The sequence below is a fragment of the Erythranthe guttata genome, chromosome 12 (genome assembly GCF_056151865.1).
Source record: "Erythranthe guttata isolate IM_541 chromosome 12, IM_541, whole genome shotgun sequence".
Taxonomy (NCBI): Eukaryota; Viridiplantae; Streptophyta; class Magnoliopsida; order Lamiales; family Phrymaceae; genus Erythranthe; species Erythranthe guttata.
The window spans coordinates 19,943,107-19,965,182 of NC_142544.1; the positions used below are offsets into that span (position 1 = coordinate 19,943,107).

Below are 22,076 nucleotides of genomic sequence, written 5' to 3' on the forward strand. Positions count from 1 at the left end.
TTCAGCTTTAAGTAAAGAAAAACTATTTTTATCGATTCGTGACAATTTAAAATCAAAATTGGTTTCTCAAGCCAAAATGGTGGACAAGAAGACTACCCTGATTGCGATCTATGGTTCATTTTGACATTTTCAGATAGAATATGATTAAGACCAAGAACCAGATCGCGATTATTTCAAACAAAAAAGTGATATAGGGTTTGGATCGTCTTGTGATGATAGTGTGCATAACTTAAAACTTATTTACATAAATACTATTCCAAAAAGATATTTAAAAATAAATAAATTTTGAAAAAGAAATGTGAGAATGATAAAGTCAAAATATAATTTGACATATATATTACATTTTTTATTCATATATAATTATATATGTGTATTACTTATTTCATTAAGTGAAGTGTTTTGTTTTTGTTTTTTTTTTTTTCTTTTTTGAGTAAAATAAATTCAATTTAAAATCGATGGTGTGAAAATAATATTTTGAGTTCATGGTGGCGACATTTATAATTTGGATACAGTATGGGGGCAGCGTAACAATTCTTCGATTTCAGATTTCCTTTCTCAGAGCCTTCCTCACGATAGTCGAGAACGACTAGAAGAAACATTTCCAGGAAAACGCCGATGGCGATGGCGGTAGAGGGCGGAGGCGGCGGCGATCTATCGGAGTTGTACTCCAGCTCTAAGCGGATGTCTCTGAAGATCAGATATGATTTGGAAAGGCTTGAGCGTCTGGAGTTCTCGTCAGCATCATCCTCTTCGCTGTCATCATCGAACGCCGTCGTCCCGGGGTCCTCCGATGATCAGGCAACTGCAATTCGAAGAGATATAAACCAGATCCAGTCTCTCTGCGCCGATATGGATCGCCTCTGGCGTTCCATATCCAACAAGCCTCAACGCGATCTCTGGAAAAGGTCTCCTTCCGTCTTTCTGTTTGTGTTGTTAGTTTTCGTATTTGGTGATTCTATGAATGCATTTTCGTATGTGGTGATTCTATAAATGCATTTTCGTTGATCTTTGTTAATTTATATGAACTCTGATCTAAATTTGATGATATCTCGGAATTCTGATCTGGCGAGCTGCAGGCTGAATTGATATTTTCCTTTTGAAGATGTATAAAATTGATGTCATTGGACTGGTGTTAATATGCTATTAGGGTATTTTAGGAATTAAGATTGTTCTCTGTTCATCTTATGTTGATGTAGTACCAGGATTGCGAATTGGATTAAATTGTATGTTTTATTAGGGCAATCCGTTGCAGCATAAAGAGTGCATGGGATCCATATAAGTAGATGAATAATTCTATGCAGATAATTTTATATGAATGATTTTTCACGGCTCATGTTTTAATACCCTTTATGGAGTAGCCATTTTAATATAAACACTAATGTTTGGCAATGCCATGCTAGAGAGAAGGGCATTTCTGTCTCTTCTTGATCTTGGAGCCCTCTGCGTGGAGTTAGGTTCATTTAGTTGAATTCTGTTCATTTACTCGGGAAACAATTTTAGGATAAAATGTTCGTTAGATATCTTGATCCATTTTGAGGGGTAACAGGAAGGTTGGGGTAGAATATATAATGAAGTTTTATTGTCATATTGGAATTTTTTTTGTAATGTCGGAAAGTTAATAGTTAATGTGAAAGCTGGAATCTGAAGATAGAGAAGTTACTGCTAGTGGCTTAGTGCCCTTACATCTATCTACCCGATGAAATCATTACCCCATACTTTTTCTTGCTGTAGGAATAGGATATGGATTCCCTGCATATACCTGTCTTTATTTGCATCTGTTAGATCTATTGTTCGATTTAGATCCATTTTCTGGGATGAAGGAAGGAATTAATATTACTTTTGTTGCACAGAAAAGTGGAACAAGTCAGCGAGGAGGCTGAATCATTTAGAGCTAGTCTGGATAAATACCAATCAAGGCATCAGAAACGAGTACAAGATGCGCAAGAGAGAGCAGAGTTACTAGGAAGAGCTGTATGTCCTTTGTCTGAGATTTGATAACACTTGTCTTTGTTCTGTTTGTATAAATGAACTTATATGTTTGAATTTTGATGATTCTCCCTTTTGTTTTTAGAATGGGGATTCACATGTTTTGAGAATCTTTGATGAGGAGGCACAAGCAATGGAGTCAGTTCGTAGATCCTCCAGATTACTAGAGGATAGTTTTGCAACTGGAGTTGCCATTCTTTCAAAGTACAGTGAGCAAAGGGATCACCTCAAGGTAAATTTTTTGAAGCATCTCATGTAAACACCGTTGCTGCTATTTTATGCTCTTTGATTTACATACTTTAGAATTGCAACATGCACATTCCCAAAACAATGCGTAACTATACCAGATATTGATAGTACTTCAGTAAAGTTTAATGATTGAATATTCGTTAAAACAGTCGAAGAGTGCTGTGATACGATTTTAAATTAAGGAACATCATCATTGTAAGGGTTTCTGCGTATGAACTTTTGATTTTTTTTTATAATTGTATAAACTTTTGATTGATCAGTTTCTGTAATAAGTAAAATGATAAAAAGGGATCCAGATGATTTCTCAAGGAGGTAGGATTAGAGCCTGTGGGAAGTTCTAGGATTAGGGTAAATTTTGCTACAGAAGTCACTGATTGCATTTGACTAATGTATTATATATTATATACTTAAGAATGTCTAACAGTAACCAATTAATCGAGAAAAATCACTTTTGATCTTTGAGATACATCTCTCTAAGCAGCTTATATTAGAAGTACAGGCTTCATATGCCTTGGTGGAATCACTCTTTTTGGCCAGTCAACTGATTGAAACCCCTGCTTATTTGATAGCTGTTTTTGTAGGTTTTTTCATCAGAATGGTTTGAATTCATAAGATAATAGATTACATGGAAATGTGATTTAGGCAAGCAAGTCGATTTGTAACGTCTTCCGATCGAAAGAAAAACGTCTAATGAGCACAGTGTCATTTTTATTTCCAGTAGATTTTATAGTGATCGTTGTCCATTCGTGATACATAAACTAACTTTTACTTTGAGTAAAAAACCCTTCTCTTGTGGGACTTGAAATCGAAATGTTTTTTGTAGAGAGTACCTCAATTTCAGAGTACAATTTAGTTAGTATGCATGTCTTTAAGCTATGAGAATTTCAATTAAATATTCCGAAGATTTCTTCCTCTACTGCAGCAGAGCAGCAGATTTCGTAGCTGGTATGGTGTTAAGTTTGGCCATCTTTAATACCTTCCAATTCTCGAGTACCGATATTCTATGAGAAATGATTAATGTATGTATATACATGGTTATCTTAAAAAGAATGAGAGTTCTTGGTCCTAGTCAGCTTTAATAAGCTTTTTTTTCTTCGTCTTTGATGCAGAGAGCTCAAAGGAAAGCACTGGATGTTCTCAACACTTTAGGGCTATCAAACTCCCTACTGAGGATAATCGAGAGGCGGAACCGCTTCGACAAATGGATTAAATATGCAGGCATGATTGTAACAATCGTCGTCATCATTTTTTTCTGGAGGTGGACTAGATGACCGAGGCTGCACCCAATCTATTACCAAAGTTTTAATTGACATATATAGCATTTCTTTAATCTTTTGTTGCAGTAAATTTTCACCATGTACTTGTAAAAAGAAAGTGAACTATAGTCGAATTTTCGTAGATAATTTGGATATTCTGCTATTAGGATAAGAATTCGATTTCGGTTTCGGTTTCGGTTTCTGCGGAAATCCTTAGTATAATGTTTTAGAAAAATGACTACCATCACAAACTATAACATCTTAATGAATAAGAGAATATTCAAACTACATTCAAAATTTACTCCACATCAATTTAATTTATTATTTATTTATCGATAAAAAGTTATACACTTTAATTACTTAATTATGTTTGTTCTGTACATATAAAATTGCGGATTCTACTATTATATATTGTCAAAGAAAAAAATGGATTATATACATGCATAGAAATTCAGTTTTTTTGTACATTATACATGCAAATGAGTAGCAATAATATTTTAGTTCCATATATAAAAAAAATTACTGTTGGTGCTTCAAATTAATGCGATTAATAGCAATAAAACAAACATAATTAAGATTCGTTTGTTGGTCGTTGTCGCATTTATTTCGATTATATATATAAAAAATCTTCGTTTAAAACGAAGAAAAATACCATTTTTTTTTTGAGAAAAATGACGTGTCGTTAGGTGAATAAAAATAAAAATTAGGTTGACATGCGTCGATCTTTCCACGATTCCGTTCAGTTATGTATTACTGTCACGGGCATTGCTAAAGACCACCGGCTGTACGAAGCTAGGGTCACAAACCGTTTTTTAGATAATACGCTTTAGACTAATTAAAAAGGTGTAACAATCAATCATCTTAAGTAATGTTTATGTTGTACAACTTGCTAGACAAACTATTATTTGCAAATGCAGAAAAAAAATCTCAAACACTTATGAAAGTAGCAGAACTGCTATAAATAGCTTAAAAAAAAGTTTATTTTTCAGCAAAGAAACAAAATAAAAACACTGAAAACAATGCTTATACTTTTGTATATAGTATAAAGTAGAAATATATTATTAATAGAATAATCAAATTATAATTATAAGTAGCAAAAACTGATCCAGTGACACTATCATTTCCCTCACATAAACCAAATAGTTCCTATGAAGACAACCGAAAGGATCATCGTTGCGTGCAGAAATTATGCAACTAATTTACGAATTAAAAATAAAAAATAAAAAATAAATACTTTGTGCATCACTCTGCATGTAATGTGCAGCTGTCCTCTGGCTGTCACTTTACTTAAATTCAAGCCGATTTCTGGTGTTTTCTGCGTTTTTCCGTTCGGTGTAGCACTATTGATATGCGGACAAAATTTGATAAAGAGGGCCAATTTTTCTGGTGTGTATTTATATGGGGTGTGTGAAACAGGAAAAATATTACATCTTTATACTTATATTCAGGAAATTATAGAGAGAGAGAGACAGAGAGAGAAAAATCGAGGGGAGTGTACCGGAAAAATGGCATTTGATATCCGGCAAGTTATGGCTGCTTTTCTTACATTTTCCATGTTTATAATGCTCGGAAACATGATCAAGACAGACCATATCGATCCACTATTCGTAAGTTTTTGTTTCAACTTCTTGATTTTATTTTCGACTTGTTTAAAATTTATGTTCGAAAGAAAAACCTTTATTTTTTCCAGTTTTTTTTTTCGAGCTTTCGTCCAGAATCTATGACAAGGATCTTATGGTTGTCTTATTAATCGTTACGATTTCTTTTAAAAAAAATATCTTTATTTTGAAAGTTTTGATTTTGTTATGTATTTGTGATTCATGAGTATTTAATTAATTGTTGATTAAAGAAAGTTTTCATGACGTTTTGCGTGAACAAAAGAAGTAAAGATTGTTTTCGTTAAATAACAACTTAATGAATCGGACACTGGATATTCATTATTAATGGTGACGATCTGCGCTTAAATGTTTACATTATTTCTTGAAGGACTCGATGGAAGTATCAGAAAATGTCAGATATGATTCGTTCAAGGTTTCGAAACAGAGCATGGTCAAACTCCAAGAACTCGATTATGGCCCGTGGCGCGTCAAGAGTGATACCCTCAAACCTTGCTGGAAAAATCCCTCATCAAGTAAGTCACCTTCCAATGTGTGTATATGTGTGTGTGTATATATATATATATATATATATATATATATATATATATATATATATATATATATATAAATAATAATTCTTGTTTATTTTGTTTTCTTGTTATTGCAGAAGGGAAAGAGAAGTCCAACAATGGTTACATCTTTTTCTCATTGACTCATGGCCCTGAGTTTCATGCTTCCCAGGTTTATTTAATTTACTTAAAAACAATTCAGTTGATTTTAATAAATATATGTTTTTATTATTTCCTAATAAATATAATTACTACAAAATATAGGTAGCGAACGCCGTGGCGGTAGCCAAACATCTTGGAGCAACACTAGTAATCCCGGATATTAGAGGAACGAAATTAGGTGACAAAAGGTGATTATCGATATTTATTTTCACCGTTTATTTAAAATTTAAAACAAACTGATTTCGAACTACTTTTTTTTTTTTTTTTTTTTTTCAGGCAATTTGGAGATATCTATGATGTCGACACGTTCATCGCAGCCCTGAAAGGAATAGTTAAAGTTGACAAGAATGCCCCTGCCGAATTATCATCGAATGCGAAACTGTATACCATGAGAATTCCCAATGGAGTTTCCGAAGATCTCATAGCATCGAAAATCGAGCCTGTTTTCAAGCGCGAAAAGAACTTGAAAATCGTCACTTACTTGAACGGCTCCTCGGGTATGAACAAGCTGGCAAAACTTGACAGGTCATCAAATGCGCATCAGTGCTTAGCGATGTTCGAAAGCCTTAAACTCAAGAAAGATTTGCAAGAACTGGTTGACTCGATGGCCGGTACATTGAGAAGCATCAGCCGGAAAACTCGAGGCCGTTTTGTGGCGGTGGATTTACGGGACGACATGTTGGAGGGAAAATCATGCCAGGAAAAAAACGATGCAGAGGAAAAAACGTGCTTTAACGCAGAAGAACTTAGCAAGTTTTTTATTAAAATCGGTTTCCATTCAGACACGACGTTTTATGTAACTCAGACAGGATGGAGCAGCAACCTTAATCCTCTCAGAAAAGTCTTTCCCAACACTCTCACAAAGGTAACATTCTTTTCAATATTTATTATATATATAACAAAAAAAAAATTTAATAAATAAATAAATAATCGTGTTTTGCAGGATGCGATAATACCTGCTGATCAGAAAGCGAAATTCATGGATTTGAAGAGTCGTGAATATGAAAAATTCATCGACTATTATATGTGCGTGGAAGGTGATGTGTTTATTCCTGCATTTCGTGGGAGGTTTTATGGGAGTGTTGTCGGGGAAAGGATTGCGTATGGAAATACGCAGATATTTCTGCCATCGAAGAACACTAGCTCGGAGTCTGCAGTGGATTACATATCGCCTTATGTATCCAAGAAAAGCCATGTGGCTTATTCTTGCTACTGTTGAAGAAAGTTTCTGAGTGTATGTATGTAATGTAATGTATGTACTTGTGTTTGAGGATCTTTTGAGGTCCTATGTCGAATAATAAACGTTCTGTTTCCGAAGTATATATATATACATGTGTGTGTGTGTCTGTGTGTGTGTGAAGCTTGTGCCTAATTATTTCACTTAATCAGAGTACTTGTTTTTATTTAATTAATATTAACGATGATATATCGATTTACTGAAAGAAAACATGCATAAAAAATTATGAAACGGGAAGGAGCAGAAGCAGAGGGACAACATAAACCAAATATATCGAATAAGAAATGTATTTCGTTTAAATAGAGTCGTAATTTATAATGAGATATGATCGAAAAAAGAACCAATAGTTTGTAATTCTGAGAGGCTTCACTTGCAGAAGCAGGGAGAAATGTAACAATTCCAGTCTTTCCAAAATCATTCTTCATCGGAATAATTGAACTTTATCGAGTGCGAATGCAGGTCGATTTGCCCTCCCCTGTAGCTACCGCGCTTCTTCTTGGTTTTTTCATGTCGAAAGTCCCTGCAAATCAAGAACCGAAAGTGGTATTAAGGTAAATAATTTTTTTTCATTTCAGAAAAAAATTTAGAAGGGTCAATGTTTAGCATCACAAAGAAACACACCTTCCTTTGACTTGTCCTAAAACCTCTTGTGCTTTTGCACCATAACCAATATCTGCACCATCCTGCAAGAAAAAATAACAGCAGAAATTAGACACTGAATTCTGCAACGAAATTATACGTCAAAAATTGTTTCCTAGATCAGTTGATTTTGGGTTAGGGCAAAAATAACTGGTTTAGTTCAATTTTTTTTTTCTTTTTTTTTTTTATTAAATTGAAGTGCAAAACATTCACATACTACAAGGAAGCTACATGACATGACATCGTATAAAATATTAACACGATCAAGAAAATCGTAATACAGATCTGCGTGTACAGCTGGTGATGATATATAATCAGGAAACGAGAGAAGGAAAGCCAACAAACCTTTGCCCAGTAAGAATTATCTTGAAGCCTCTCATCAGCAAATTTCACCTCTTCAACTTTCACTCTTTGAAACGCAATCTGTGCTTTTGGCTGCAAAAGAATAACATATTTATTTCTCGAAGAATGACTTCCTTCAAATTATTCCATAGAATTTCCTAACATTTGTCATTAAGTTTCGTATGTCATATCTTTCCATGAGGTGTGTTACGTGGCCGTAAAAAATGTAAGTTATCGGTCATAGTATGAAAACCATTTAACATACAATAAAGGTCGTAAATTATGGGAATACTAACATATGAATATACATTACATACCTCCGCGGAATTGTTGTGCTTTTTCCTTGCAGATTTCTGCTCAGTTGAATTATCCACTAAATTGCCATTTTGTTTGTCAGCATGTCCATTCACTTCAGGTACTGCAGTCTGTGGAGCGGCATCTTTGCCTTCTTTCAGACCTTTAGACTTCTTCGCCTTCGATTCTTCAACTGCCACTTCAGGAGCGGACTGATTTTCATTTTCATCAGCAGCTATTCTTTTCCTCTTCTTTGAAGACTTCTTCGATTCATTAACCCCATTTTCTGCAGCCCCAACTGATATTTCTTCAGATTTCTTGTCTAGTTTTGTTTCTTCAGAACTCTTAATTGATAAAACTTCATCTTTTGATTTAGTCGCCTCAGACGCATTGCTTTTCTTTCTCTTCTTGTCTCCCTTTTTCTTAGTCGATTTTATATCAAGGTTTGAATCACCATTTGTTTCTGTTGTGGCGACGACATGTTCTTCTGTAAAAAAAAAAAAAAAACTTTATTAAGTGCAACACTCAGAATTCAATTATACATAACCAGGTAGCAAATGCAGGGGAAAATGTGGGAAAACAACATTGAGTTTATCCATATATATTACCTTGGTTCTTCTGCAATTTTAAGTCTTCGTTACTGCACAAACGAGGAGGTAAGCAACATCAGAATTATAATTACGATTAGCATGGACCCAACGAAAATAATCTAACGGGTAAAACATTTGAATAGCTTACGAAATCTCCTGATACTTGGAGAATATCTCATTCAAGTCAAGTGCCTTCGATTTCCAGTTGTCATCCTGAACCAAAAAAACACAAGAAAACCAACTAATGAATACCGGCAAAACAAATTCTACAATGTAATTTCTTCGATTGTTTTCAACTCTTCTATTCACATTATTTAGCTAAAATAAGTTCTAAGCACTCTCCCCAATTGGATTTTCCATAGATAACTAGATTCATCACAAGCACAAATCACAATCTCTTCATTTTACAACCAACATTTAGCTAAGCAGAATCATATTTTCAGATTAACTAAAGGTATTTGCAATCCACTCCCCGGAAAAAAAAAAGATTGTGAATTGTATGTGTATTCCCATTCACCTCATCTGAAAATCAAAGGATTCATTATACATATATACATACAGACCTGAATTTGAGCTGCGGAGAGGAAGCGTTTGAGTACTTTGGAAAAGCCCTTGCTTTCGAGCCACAGAGCGACGGAAGAGGCCAATATAGATTCGTCTTCGGGCTTCATTTGAGTCTGGATTTCGGGCCCGTTTCTCTGCTGCTTCTCTAGGAGAATAACTTGACGAGGCTTGAATGCGAGAAGGAAGGATGGGCTAGGGCTGACGTCACTTCCTCGGCGCATATAATACAGGGTTCATATATATATATATGCGTGCATACAGACTGTCTCGGTGCTGCTCTTCGCGTTGAGGAAGAAGGGTTTTGGAAGCGGGAGGGATAAAAGCGAGATGAATTAGGGTTTTGAAATGCATTCGGTGTTGTACGTTCTGCATCATATCTTGTACATTAAAATTCAGTTGCCTAAATAAAATTAAATTTCAGCCCCCTTAATTATTTTTAATTGAAATACACGAATTGATTATTTAATATTTTATTTACTGATAACTGCGTAAATAATATATTAGTTGGCCCATAAATTGAAGAGAATAATTTATTTATTAAAAATTTCTTAATATTATTGTTTGTTTTTTTTTTCATTTTAAGAGCGAGACTATGCTATAAAAATGCAAATAATCACTTTTATCAATTTCAACGAAATATCAATTATATACCAATCCAATAAACATTATTGTTTTTAATTTAATAATTATTAATTATTTCACTTAATTTACAAAAAATGGAACATAGAGAGAGTGTTAATTTTAAATTAGAGAGAGTTTTAAATTTTTAATATTAAATATTAATCAATCCTTCATAAATTGAAGCCCATTAATTGTAAAGTTATGCCGCCAAAAAAGTTTGATCTCGATTTGTTATTTTGGGCCTTGTTAATGAAGCCCATTAATTGTAAATTTGGGCCGCCAAAAAAACAAAAAAATAAATAAATAAAATACTATTATAGAGCTACGTGTAAGCCAATGCATATTGACAGCACGTGTTCCCCTCAATGCAAGACACGTTTTGTTAAGATACACCACGTGCATTATATATAAATTCGTGGGGAATTAAGCAGAATCAGTATTAAAAAAGAGCAAAATTAAATATTAATTATCAGATTAAATGGAGGCAACGAAAGAGAGAAAAGAGGAGATGGAGAAGGAGAAAGAGAAGCAGGGGGTTGATAAAGATCCGATGGGTAAAGCTAGGGAGATTATTAGAGAATCTTTAATTAGTGAAAGTGATTATGATCCTAATGAAGGATTAGCGGATGATAAGAGTAAATCAGCAAAGGAGGATATTTTAGCTTATTCAAGAACGGTTCACCACAAGGATTCTTCGCTTGAATGATCTAGTTACTAGTATATATATATATATCTCTTTCGGTTTTCGACTTTTTTCTCGAGTTTTTATTTCGTTGCTTGTAAATTTGTTTCGGTTTTTTATGTTCTGATTTTCTGTTGTGTGAAATTGGAAATGCATAATGCTTTTTTAAATTGGTTGAGAAAATGATAAGTACATTAATTTGTTATTAATTTTTTTTAAATAAATATAAATATATTTGGACTAAAATTAATTAAATTATATAAATGATAAATGCGTTTATTATTATAAACAATAAAAATATATATATATATATATAACATAACACAATAAACTACAAGAAATTTTTTATAAATAAAATTCATGACCCAAATTATAATGGTTTTTGCAAACCGAAATGATAACATAATTTTATGATTGATAACTGTTAAAATTAATTGTCAAATACTTATTTGATATTTAATATTTTAGTTTGATACTTGAAGAAATTTATTTGCTCCAACCTAGGTATCAAAAAGTTCTTGGTTAAAATTAATTAAGATGATTATAAATTTAATTAACGCATGTCATTTTCTAGTTGATTGTCTAGAATTCTAACAAAATGATATAACTATTTTCCTTCAAAAAACAAGAAAAGAGAAGAAATCTATAAATAAAAGAAAAGATAACGGCCCAATAATTACTTTATTTATCCACTGTAATTTGGGCCCTTTTAATTTTATTTTAGGGCTTAATAAATCACGGCCCAATAAGCAGAAAGCTGTGTTCTCGTTATATACATCTAGGGTTTTTTTCAACGTCCCTCCTTCCAGCCTCTCACTACCAGGAAACTGTACATCTGCTTGAGCTACTTTGAATCAGGTAATTTTCTGATTTCGTGCTTTATGTTCGTACTTTGAATCTCTAATTTTGCTAAACATTTTTTAATTCCATATGTTTTTTTTGTTACGGTTCTGTAGTGATTGTACTGTTAGAATTAACTGAGCCAAATCACATTTTATTGGGTTTTCTGAGATAACCACTGTTCATTATAAATGGTGGGTGAAGCAATTCGATGCATATGCTATTTTATTTCGGCTGTGTTATTTTGGAGTGGGATTTGTTTAGATTCATACGCATTGGTAATCTGTAATGCTCTGCTGTAGTTAATTAAATGATTAGTTCATATGTGAGCGTTCCTTTAGCTATTGATTCACTTGATTTTGTAGTGCAGATTATTTTTTACTGATAATTAGGTAATATTTTTCGGCATTTTTTTTCGAATGGCGATCTTCGTTTAGTCTTACGAGAGATACTACTGCCTATGGGGAAATTGGATTGTTTCCCCCATAGTTTTTGTGTGTATTCTAAGGCATGATAAGAAATATATCTTAGTGGACCAATTGTAATCGGAACTGAGTTCAGATTTCTCGGGTGCCTGTTTTGTTTGAAATGTTTATCGACGAGCAATTTACTTATTTGGCAATTTATCCTATTTGTTTGATGTTACAGAGAGATGGGCGAGGAGGTCAAAACCGGTGTATTAGTTCCTGAGTCGGTTTTGAAGAAGCAGAAGAGGGCCGATGAATGGGCCCTTGCAAAGGTAAACGAGCTTGCATTAGCAAAGACGAAGAAAGTTGCCGACAGAAAGTTGATATGCAAAAAAGCAAGGCAGTATGCTGAGGAGTATGAAAAACAGGTTAGTCGAGTTATTTTGTTTAAGATTCAAATTGAATTATCTTCTTTTATTTATTGACTGAACCGTTTGTTCACATTGTTGTTCAGTCGAAGGAGTTGATTGATTTGAAGCGTGAAGCAAGATTGAAGGGTGGCTTTTACGTAAACCCAGAAGCAAAACTTTTGTTCATTATCAGAATCCGTGGGTAAGGATATATGTTTGTTAATTGATTGTGTGAAGCCCAATGTTTGAATATATTTATATGTCGCTCATGATTCCGTTTTTAACCATTCAGTATTAACGCCATGCACCCGACAACCAAGAAAATCTTGCAGCTTCTGAGACTACGACAGGTAAATCGACTTTTAACCTTTCAGTTTTAATCCCCCACGCTTATTAATAACTAATTACGGATTTTAATTTTGTGTATTTGTAGATATTTAATGGGGTCTTTTTGAAAGTTAACAAAGCAACAATGAACATGCTTCACAGAGTCGAGCCTTATGTTACTTACGGGTAAGCCACTCCTTACACGTGAAACATATTTAGTTTTCGCAGATTGAGAATTTGATCTGATTCGTCTTTTCAAATTTTCTGCACAAAATTATCAGGTACCCCAACCTTAAAAGTGTCAAGGAGTTGATCTACAAGAGGGGTTACGGAAAAGTCAACAAGCAGAGAATCCCTTTGACCGACAATTCTGTCGTCGAGCAGGTTAATTTATAAACTAGGTTAAAATATTGTAAGATGGTTGCGATTTCCAATATTTTGTTTTAAATCTGTACTTTTCGTGTTTTGATAGGTGTTGGGCAAGCATGAAATAATTTGCATGGAAGACCTCATACATGAAATCTTGACTGTGGGACCCCATTTCAAGGAAGCAAACAACTTTCTATGGCCATTCCAATTGAAGGCGCCGTTGGGTGGATTGAAGAAGAAGAGGAACCATTACGTTGAAGGTGGTGATGCTGGCAATCGCGAAGACTACATTAACGAGCTTATTCGAAGGATGAACTGATTTTCTTTTTTTTTTTTTCTTTTTTTTTTTGTGGCAATTTTTGTTTACTGAAATGAGGTTTTTTTGGTGAAATTTTGAACGTCTAGGGTATTTAAGTCATTTTGAATATTATTTTCGTCTTTCAATTTTGGCGTTTGCTTTTGAGCTATGGATCTCGAAATAGAAACAATTGTTCAACTTCTTTTCTGAGAGATGGTTATTTAATTAAGTTGGAAAATTTATGAGATTACAATGTAGTCAAATTTCATTTTTCCATTAATTCCTGTTTCAACTTCTCTAGTCTAGTCTCTACTGTAAAGTTTAATATTTAGCGTTGTTAATTGCGTCTTAATTTTATTCCTACAATCAATAATAACTATATTAATCAAAGAGACAAATAATAGTAATTTAAATAATTTTTAAAAATGTTTAATTTACTCATCTTAAAAATATTAATCAATTTACATTTTTGGATATAGTTTCAAATCAGTTAATTAAGGCCTAACTAAATCCTAAAATGTAACTAGATTAATATTACTCTAACATTTGCAATTACTAATTACAACTTAATTAAAGCACATACCAATTAAATAAAAATAAGCAAGAGAAATTGTTGGTATAAATAACACCCATCGCTGGTCTTTTTCTGTAGGATTAAAACAAATAATGTAAGTTTAATTAAAAAAAAAGTTGCTCTCCATGAGGACTATTTCTATTGTCCTAATGATTTTACTGTCTGTCCTCCTTTTAGGTTAGTATTGCTTACTTATATAATTAAAAAAATATGCAATATTAAATATTTGTATATATGTGTGTGTTTAGTGGTGATTACAATTATCTGGATCTCTAATGCACAACCACTTGATTCATTTCATCAGGTGTAACATCTATTGACGATATTACCCTTATTGTATTTATTAAATCCGTACGTATTCAGATATTAGTTGGTTAAACATTTATCAATTGGACAAATATCTTGTGTAAATGCTTCTGACTTGTGATAGTAACCTATCCATAGGGACCATATATACAAGTTTTGAAAATAATTTGAAGCTATTCACAAATGAAATGCATGATACATATATAACTTTTTACCTAACAAAATGTTTAGCTATAAAAAGAACAACCAAAGTACTATTTTGTTTGCATTCCCCATTTCTATTTAAACCCCTAATTTGGTTTTCGATATATATACCCATCTTTGATGCAACACTAAATTTCATAACAATCTAATTTATTTAATTTGTTTGATCATATATATATAATAAAAACACAATGCTGATAATGAAACGTAAAAATAAAAATGAAGGCCAGCCAACGTACGGCACATATCATTACTTAATTAGTGTTTAATTTTCTTTTCTTTTCCACTCAATAATCTAATTATCTCAAATAATTAAAAATGGCAAATAAAATTAAATCAATAATTGCTCCAAAAAAGAAGATTGATATATACATAGAACTAATTGCATGTTCTTGAAGAAATAATAATAATTAATTTAAAGCCATGATGCATGCACATGTAACTTCACATTCTCTGATCTCTCCCTTTCAAGTAACAAGAATCACACACCAAAAATGCAGATCAGCAAAAAAAAATGGAAAAATTAAATTTATTGAATTAAATTTATGGAATAAGATTGATAAATTAAAATGTCATCAATCATACAAATAAAGTCCTAATAATGAAGCAACATTTAAATAACTGAAAAGGGAGAAAAAAAAGGTTAGAATGGGCATTAATTAATATTTATTATGAATACAAGACCAATTGCCTGGAGCACTTTGTGCAGACAAATTTCTTCTTGACGACAAAGCCGACGGGGAGGAAGCAGAGCTTCCAGCGGCGCTCGACAACCACCGCCGCCACCTTTCCGCCGCAATAGGGGCAGCTCCCGTTCGCATCTTCTCTCCCCAACTCTCTCTCCTTCTCACCACCAATCATATTTTCTCACGTTTTATTTATTTATTACCCTTTTCCTTCTTCGTATTTGGTGTTCTGTTGTAATTACATGTGTGTCTCTCTTTCTCTCTCTATATATATATATTTATGAGAGAGAGAGAGAGAGAGAGAGAGAGAGAGAGAGAGAGAGAGAGACGCGTATATGGTTTTCTGTTTTACTGTATGCAACAGTGTGAAATAAATGTTGGGGGCTTTTCTAAATGTTTAGTAAATCGTTTTGGATTGTTTCACATTCATTTCTGGTTGTTAGTTATTACAACAATTTTTTAGTACTATGATGTAATTTTTTTGTTAAAGCGACGTCACTTCAACGCTGCCGATATTTATTCAGCTACTTAGAAAAAGTTGGAATTGCACACATCCGAAATTAAAGAAGCAAGTCATCAATATAATTAATCAAGTTTATAATTAATCAATATAATTTTTTATTTATTTCATAATTAATAATCTAATTCATAATAGAGTGAATCTTATTCAGGCCCAAAAGAAAAATTGCCTTCTTCAGAATATAGAATTCAGCCATTGGGCCATCAAATTATAGGCCCAATAAATAATTTTTAATTTGGTTTTGTTTCATTGATAATTTAGGCACGAAATGGCTGCCGTTAGTTAACGGTGAAATAACAGAGAAGCATAAGTAAGAAATGAATCCGTTTGATTACGATCAAATGACGTCACTAAGAATCATACAAAACCAGGCGCGTGGAACATAGTGCGCACAAGTACTTTCGTTTGAATCTGAAGCAAATCGGAAGAAAGCAAAATCTTTCCGCCGCAGTAGGGGCACGATCCCTAAAGGTAAATCCTAGGGGAATCTATTATAAAATACAAAAAAAAGACACGTGTCAGCAGAAGACCCAGCGATATTTATCATCCGGTGTAGGGTCGAACAAATCATAATGGTAATAGTAAATTAGAGTTACGTTTTGAAATTACATTTAGCATCTTGCAGTTTGTAAATAAATTACATCAACACCCACAAAAGGTTGTTAATGTACCAAATCTACAAATTGAAGGGAATGGATATAATTATGGAAAAGAGATGATTTTTTCGTAAATACACCTTAGCTCAAGGGGGCAGTTGTAATTTACCCATAAAAGTTTTTAGCCTATGGCCAACAGTTTCAATTTCCTTGATACAAAACACACGGGGTGGAAATTGCAACCGACTCTCCGATTTTCGGCTATTTCGATACGAATTTATTCAATTTTGGAATAATATTTTTTATTCCAAATTCTAAATTCGAAAACCCGATTCTAATATTTTTTTGTAGTTTTGAATATGATCCGATTTTGTTTCAAAAATTATACTTACAATATCAACAATATTATGCATTTTATTTTTAGGTGAATAAAAAAACTAGAATTTTCCAAATTCGGTCGATTCCAGTCCGAACAATTCTGATTTTGGATCGATTTTTTTTTTTCCCAATTTATGAAACCCGAATTTTCAAGATCCGAATTGAAATGAGTTTTCACTTCGAAAAAATCAAAAATAAATTCAAAAGTGTTTATTATGATCTGATCCGCCCGATTTCCACCCTAGACATTAATGAATTTTGTTATTTATCCAAATCTTGAAAAATCTTTCAACTATTTCCTGTTTATGTAGTTGAAAAAATAAAGCATAATGGAAATTACTTAGTTGTGGAAAACAAGCCATGCATAGTAAAGAAATATATTACAAGGGTTTTCATTACAGATTTTCAACCTAGGAAAGAAACATGGATCCTTTTAGGAAGACAAGTGCCCATAAATCCATCCTCTGCACAACTTATCTCATTTTCCCCATCCAAACAGAGCCTAACACTAACCACACCCAACCCTAATATACTCCTTTGAAAAACATCTCTCACCCATTCATCAAACAAGCTATCCACATACAAACCGCATCCTAATTGCACAATTTTCTTTAACAAAATCTCCTCAACACTAAAACTACTAATTACATTTCTACCCCCCAAAGCCTCCTCAAAAGATCTCCTCAATTTCAACAACAAAACAACCTCTCTAGCATCCGAATTCATGTTATCCGGTTCGATCATCGTTTCACGGGTCAAATCACTCGAAACGGGGCTGAAATCTCTCGTTTTTTCACCTTCTTCATCTTCTTCTTCTTCGGCTTTCATGTTTAGGTCGAGCATATTTGAGCTTCTGAATTCTCTCTTCCCATACACCGAAGAAACCTCTTCCATTTCGACGCTCTTACGACTCGTCTTGCAATTAATCGGCGAACGATACATGCAATCCGCTTTGCGCTTGAATCGGCCAATACAAGGTGCGGATTCATAATCCACAACGAGTTTCATCCGAATTACGGAGCTCGCGTAATTCTCATGCGTCGATGTGCGATAACCATGCATGGAATTACCGAGTGTCAGTGAAATTTTTTCTTCATCCAAATTTCGTTCCACTAACGATTGATATTCGGGATTAATCTCATTATTGCCAAAACTGAACCCGATATGGCACGATCGCTCGCTTCTCAATTGAGGGTCAAAACCGTAATTTCGATTATTAGCAGTAAATGCATCTCCGTCACTGCGAAAAACAACGTAAGAAACTAAGAATACAGACAAATTAAATGAGTGAGCTCAAAAGTGAAGACTCATCACATTTTTGGAACCAAAAGTTTTCAAATTTACTTAACACAGAAAATTAATTAATTAATTAAAAAATTAAACTAACCTTGTATTATTATTATTAAGGCTCAACCCTAATCCAGCACCTGATGGAACAAACACTGTTTGAAGATCCCATTGAATATCGAGAGAGGGTTTCTTCATCTGGCATTTTATATATGTCTGGTAATTTGCAGTAGCCATTAAACAAACCTTTAAATTTGAGCTCTTTCCGTACCAAGAAGCCAGCTTTCCAATCTCCGCAATTAAATAATTAACGGAATATTCTTCTCCGCCGTTACCTCTTTGATCAACCGTCCATTTTAGATCACCAATGTAAACAATAACCATCACTCTCCGGCCACCACCTAATGACGACGCAGCAGCAGCGGAAAAAGATTCCACCTTCTTTCTTACGTCAGCAACGTTCATATCCACCTCATCTCTGTTCATGAATTTGAGAAGCAGCGACGAAAACTGGAAGTTGATGACGTGTGCTGACGCCACCTCATCTGGGAGATCTTTTCTCTCAGCCATTTTATCGAACAGTTCCGCGGCAAGATTCTCGGCCGCCATTGATGTTGCTGAATCCTCACCAACTATGACGATGTTTCGGCTTCTCTTCTTCCCCATCAGAACCTCCAGAACCAAACCCATGTCTTGTTTCAGAGAGGGTTTCTGAGGAGGAAAGAGAAGAGGGTTTTTGGTTGAAGGGTAAGATAGTAAATTGGTTTTGACAGAAGTGCTGGAAAAACCAGCCTCCCTCATAACCCTACTCACACTAGGGTCATCCAGTATGGACAAAACGAGCTGCACCAGCTCGATTTTAACGGCGGCGAGAGCAGTGGCGGATCCAGGATTTTTGCCAAGGGGGTTCGAAATTGTAGAATAAAAAATTAAAATATCATTTTATAAAAATAGTGGACCAAAAATTTATAATTTACAAATTTTAGGTGAATTGTGTAAATATTTAAAGACCAAAAAGTTGAAAAATGTTGTAGAATAAAAAATTAAAATATCATTTTATAAAAATAGTGGACCAAAAATTTATAATTTACAAATTTTAGGTGAATTGTGTAAATATTTAAAGACCAAAAAGTTGAAAAATGTTAAGATTTCAAAAAAATTCCATTATTGTGTGGGTGGGTTTCGAACCCATGACCTATTAATAAAATAAGACATATCTTTACCACTTCAGCCAACTGCCTTTTCTGTTATTTTATGTATAATAGTAATATATTCTGAAAATCAAGGGTGTGCAACTGCACACCCTAGACCATGGCTACATCCGCCACTGGGCGAGAGGGTGGTTCTGCTGATGCTCGACGCAGTCTCTCCTGTTGAGAGCCTGAGCTCTCTTGAGGGCGGCGACGAGGGCGTTGGAGAGAGACGGCGGCGCGTGGTGGTGGTGGAGGAGATGGGCGGCGGGGGAAGCAGGAAGTCGGTTGAGGGCGACGTTGAAGCAAAGCTCAAGTGCACGGCATTGAAGAGGTTGTTGAAAATGGTGGGGCTGAGATTTGAGGCAGGCACTTCTGAGAAGCGATGACGATGATGATGTCATTAGCAGGGTGGCGGCGACATGGAGAGGAGTCACCTGAGCGTGGCGGCGCCGCCTGGCAAGGATGAGGGAGTGCTTCAGCGCGGAAGCTGCCTCCTCTGAGAGCGTCTGCGGCGCTGCGCAATTAGCTCCTACACGCATAACTTATCTCACACCCCACCCCCAAACACCCCCCCGGAATTTCGCAACACAGATTATTATTACTCACTCAAGATTCAAGAACACCCTCCAAAACTGATTTTTACTTTGGTGTGTGTGTGTGTGTGTGTGTGTGTGTGTGTTAAGATTGTGAGTTCAAGAAGTTGACGTTGTGTTTTTTGAAATGGTGTAATGTAAATAAATAGGGAACTCTTTTGGGGTTTAATTATGAAGTAATTAATTAACTTTGAGTATGTTTAATTATGTATATGATCTAGGGTTCGAATATTTGGTATTGATAATATTATCTGAAAAATAATTGTTTGAAGTGGTGATGATTGTGTTGTGTACTTTATTTTTTTTGAACATGATCAGCCTTTGAATGAGAGACATAGGAACCAGAAATTCAAATAAAGTTGTAAAAGAGAAAAAGGTGGAAAATTATTCCAACATGTATATGTAAAAAGAGTAATTAATTGATTAATTAATTGATAATATCATATATTTGCTTCCCTTTTTCATGTTTGTCATTTGTTGTAATTTGCATGCAAATGTGTGCAGACTCCTTTTCCCTTTATTTATTTTGTTTCTTTTCACATTTATTAGACAAAAATAAAGCAACTCTCTCTCTCTCTCTCTCTCTCTCTCTCTCTCTCTCTCTCTCTCTCTCTCTCTCTCTCTCTCTCTCTCTCTCTCTCTCTCTCTCTCTCTCTCTCTCTCTCTCTCTCTCTCTCTCTCTCTCTCTCTCTCTCTCAAAAGATTAATTTAATCTACATTAGATCTTGACTGGTCTATATAATCGAAGTAATTATTCGAAAAGATTTAATGTAATAAAGTTGAGGAGGAAATCAGTTTTTCTTCGATAAGATAATGTCTGTGATTCTAATTATTACTACAACTTTTAATCCAAAGTCATAAATAGCGTCTACATATATTAGTGTATGTCTATATCTCTTGTTAGAGATTGGAGTAATTTTAAAAATTGAAACAATGAAATATTTAGCTCGCTCTACTTACAAGAAAAGTATCATATATTTTTTTTTTATGTATTTGAAAGATGATCACTTTAATTTCTTCTCTTTTTAATATGCAATCTTTCGGAGTTTTCAAATTCATTTCGTTAATTCATTGTGCCCGACGAACGAATTATATTTAAAGCCTCTTTAATCTTGAATAAAAGGCCTCTTTGATTTAATTTAATCATTTTTCCAAATATATTATTGGTTAAATGTATTATTTAATATTAATTAATATCTCCAAATAAAATGTATAAATGATGATTATTAATTAATATTATTGTGAGAAATAAAGTTTCTTGGTACTGAAAACAAAGAGGGATGTTTCATATGATGTGTGATTAAAGGTGGGAGATGTGCGACCAGAAAGTGGAAAAAGTGATTAAATTAAATTCATAAAATAAAAATAATAAATAAAAAAATGAAAAAGAAAAGAAAAAAAAAAGATGGACTAGTGTTTTAATATCATGCTTCTTCCTCCTTTAATAATAATAATAATAATTGATGAATTAATTTGAAATTATGCATGCAAAAAGATGACATTATCTTTATGGCCCCCATAATTACTGGTATCTCTCTTTCTACTCCAGATCCCTATAAATATGTATACACACACACCCTACTTTTCCAATTCATTCTTTTTATTACATCACCACTTTTCTCTTTTGTCTTGAATTGATCACTACTTTTTATTTAATTTTCTTTTTCTTTTCCTAACTTAAATTGAGCAATTATTTAGGTTAATAAAAACACTGTTAACTTTCCCTTTAAGCACAATCATATATTTTAATAATTAATAATATTAATAGAATAAATTTGTCATATAATAAACCAAGTGAGAAAGAGGTGCAGGGGTTGGAAAATGGGAAAGGAGAAGTATTAGTTGATATTTGATTTGAGTGTTTATTCTTCCATTCCACCAAACAAGGGAATGTTGGATAATGCCAAAACAAAACAATCCAATTTACCTAATTATTAAATTCATTATATTCTATTAAATCTGCCAGAATATATATTTAGATATTTAAAATTTGATAATTTAATTAAAATAGAAGAAAACGCATGCCTATCAAATATCAATCATGCTGACAATTTTGTGCTCTTTATCGATCACTATATTCTTTCTTTCTTTTATTCTTTCTTTCTGGGCTCGACTTTTCAAGCATGGATTCTCTTTGCTCCTAATCCAATTTCCCTACATCACTTCTCTCTAGATTTTATATAGTACTAGATTCTCCATTTTTTTTTAAAATTAATTATCTTCTAAAGCCGGGTTCATTGGGTCTCAGACCCGAACCGACCCGTTTGTGGCGGGTCTGGGTCTGGGTAAATTAAATTAC

General features: G+C 33.7%; 6 protein-coding genes across 8 annotated transcripts; 3 read left to right on the forward strand and 3 right to left on the reverse strand.

The window, feature by feature from the left end:
- The first annotated feature begins 342 nt into the window (after positions 1-342).
- Positions 343-3,726, forward strand: LOC105956844 (membrin-11). 3 transcript variants are annotated; one of them, XM_012980753.2, is made up of 4 exons: positions 343-905; positions 1,851-1,971; positions 2,072-2,218; positions 3,345-3,726. In XM_012980753.2, the coding sequence occupies exons 1-4, from the start codon at positions 616-618 to the stop codon at positions 3,504-3,506; spliced, it is 720 nt and encodes a 239-aa protein (XP_012836207.1). In that variant the 5' UTR covers positions 343-615; the 3' UTR covers positions 3,507-3,726. The 3 variants fall into 3 exon arrangements, with proteins under 3 accessions (XP_012836207.1, XP_088682697.1, XP_088682698.1); XM_088826571.1 differs by lacking the exon at positions 3,345-3,726 and adding an exon at positions 3,158-3,249 and having other exon boundaries at positions 488-905; XM_088826572.1 differs by lacking the exon at positions 3,345-3,726 and adding an exon at positions 3,161-3,223 and having other exon boundaries at positions 516-905.
- Positions 3,727-4,880: 1,154 nt separating this feature from the next.
- LOC105956575 (protein MANNAN SYNTHESIS-RELATED 1) lies at positions 4,881-7,140 on the forward strand. Its single transcript, XM_012980427.2, has 6 exons — positions 4,881-5,098; positions 5,478-5,622; positions 5,757-5,830; positions 5,923-6,008; positions 6,097-6,685; positions 6,764-7,140. The coding sequence occupies exons 1-6, from the start codon at positions 4,997-4,999 to the stop codon at positions 7,037-7,039; spliced, it is 1,272 nt and encodes a 423-aa protein (XP_012835881.2). The 5' UTR covers positions 4,881-4,996; the 3' UTR covers positions 7,040-7,140.
- A 166-nt stretch (positions 7,141-7,306) lies between these two features.
- On the reverse strand, positions 7,307-9,837 carry LOC105956845 (nucleolar/coiled-body phosphoprotein). Its single transcript, XM_012980754.2, has 7 exons — positions 9,486-9,837; positions 9,071-9,135; positions 8,941-8,972; positions 8,356-8,819; positions 8,042-8,131; positions 7,679-7,740; positions 7,307-7,577 (listed from the first exon to the last, which is right to left on the reverse strand). Exons 1-7 carry the CDS (start codon positions 9,705-9,707, stop codon positions 7,472-7,474), a joined length of 1,041 nt encoding a protein of 346 aa, XP_012836208.2. The 5' UTR covers positions 9,708-9,837; the 3' UTR covers positions 7,307-7,471.
- Positions 9,838-11,372: 1,535 nt separating this feature from the next.
- Positions 11,373-13,685, forward strand: LOC105956846 (large ribosomal subunit protein uL30y). The gene is made up of 7 exons (XM_012980755.2): positions 11,373-11,647; positions 12,278-12,464; positions 12,551-12,648; positions 12,739-12,796; positions 12,880-12,959; positions 13,055-13,157; positions 13,246-13,685. The coding sequence occupies exons 2-7, from the start codon at positions 12,282-12,284 to the stop codon at positions 13,459-13,461; spliced, it is 738 nt and encodes a 245-aa protein (XP_012836209.2). The 5' UTR covers positions 11,373-11,647; positions 12,278-12,281; the 3' UTR covers positions 13,462-13,685.
- Positions 13,686-15,019: 1,334 nt separating this feature from the next.
- Positions 15,020-15,453, reverse strand: LOC148766704 (uncharacterized). Its single transcript, XM_088826808.1, has one exon. It carries the CDS (start codon positions 15,383-15,385, stop codon positions 15,194-15,196), a length of 192 nt encoding a protein of 63 aa, XP_088682934.1. The 5' UTR covers positions 15,386-15,453; the 3' UTR covers positions 15,020-15,193.
- A 1,596-nt stretch (positions 15,454-17,049) lies between these two features.
- LOC105956847 (protein SMAX1-LIKE 4) lies at positions 17,050-20,070 on the reverse strand. Its single transcript, XM_088827377.1, has 4 exons — positions 19,332-20,070; positions 18,088-18,892; positions 17,977-17,996; positions 17,050-17,944 (listed from the first exon to the last, which is right to left on the reverse strand). The coding sequence occupies exons 1-4, from the start codon at positions 19,721-19,723 to the stop codon at positions 17,110-17,112; spliced, it is 2,052 nt and encodes a 683-aa protein (XP_088683503.1). The 5' UTR covers positions 19,724-20,070; the 3' UTR covers positions 17,050-17,109.
- Between the last annotated feature and the right edge of the window lie 2,006 nt (positions 20,071-22,076).

Excerpts from the sequence above, each read along its gene's own strand:
- LOC105956844 (XM_012980753.2), top strand. The coding sequence starts at position 616 with ATGGCGATGGCGGTAGAGGGCGGAGGCGGCGGCGATCTATCGGAGTTG. Across the intron at positions 906-1,850 it reads CAACGCGATCTCTGGAAAAG|AAAAGTGGAACAAGTCAGCG; the intron begins GTCTCCTTCCGT and ends TTTGTTGCACAG. Across the intron at positions 1,972-2,071 it reads CAGAGTTACTAGGAAGAGCT|AATGGGGATTCACATGTTTT; the intron begins GTATGTCCTTTG and ends TTTTGTTTTTAG.
- LOC105956575 (XM_012980427.2), top strand. The coding sequence starts at position 4,997 with ATGGCATTTGATATCCGGCAAGTTATGGCTGCTTTTCTTACATTTTCC. Across the intron at positions 5,099-5,477 it reads ACCATATCGATCCACTATTC|GACTCGATGGAAGTATCAGA; the intron begins GTAAGTTTTTGT and ends TATTTCTTGAAG. Across the intron at positions 5,831-5,922 it reads CTGAGTTTCATGCTTCCCAG|GTAGCGAACGCCGTGGCGGT; the intron begins GTTTATTTAATT and ends TACAAAATATAG.
- LOC105956845 (XM_012980754.2), bottom strand. The coding sequence starts at position 9,707 with ATGCGCCGAGGAAGTGACGTCAGCCCTAGCCCATCCTTCCTTCTCGCA. Across the intron at positions 9,136-9,485 it reads TCTCCGCAGCTCAAATTCAG|GATGACAACTGGAAATCGAA; the intron begins GTCTGTATGTAT and ends TTTTTGGTTCAG. Across the intron at positions 7,578-7,678 it reads TTAGGACAAGTCAAAGGAAG|GGACTTTCGACATGAAAAAA; the intron begins GTGTGTTTCTTT and ends CTTGATTTGCAG.
- LOC105956846 (XM_012980755.2), top strand. The coding sequence starts at position 12,282 with ATGGGCGAGGAGGTCAAAACCGGTGTATTAGTTCCTGAGTCGGTTTTG. Across the intron at positions 12,649-12,738 it reads TTCATTATCAGAATCCGTGG|TATTAACGCCATGCACCCGA; the intron begins GTAAGGATATAT and ends TTAACCATTCAG. Across the intron at positions 13,158-13,245 it reads ACAATTCTGTCGTCGAGCAG|GTGTTGGGCAAGCATGAAAT; the intron begins GTTAATTTATAA and ends GTGTTTTGATAG.
- LOC148766704 (XM_088826808.1), bottom strand. The coding sequence starts at position 15,385 with ATGATTGGTGGTGAGAAGGAGAGAGAGTTGGGGAGAGAAGATGCGAAC.
- LOC105956847 (XM_088827377.1), bottom strand. The coding sequence starts at position 19,723 with ATGCGTGTAGGAGCTAATTGCGCAGCGCCGCAGACGCTCTCAGAGGAG. Across the intron at positions 17,997-18,087 it reads ATAATAATAATACAAGGTTA|CTCACTCATTTAATTTGTCT; the intron begins GTTTAATTTTTT and ends TTCACTTTTGAG. Across the intron at positions 17,945-17,976 it reads CTCACTCATTTAATTTGTCT|TGACGGAGATGCATTTACTG; the intron begins GTATTCTTAGTT and ends TGTTTTTCGCAG.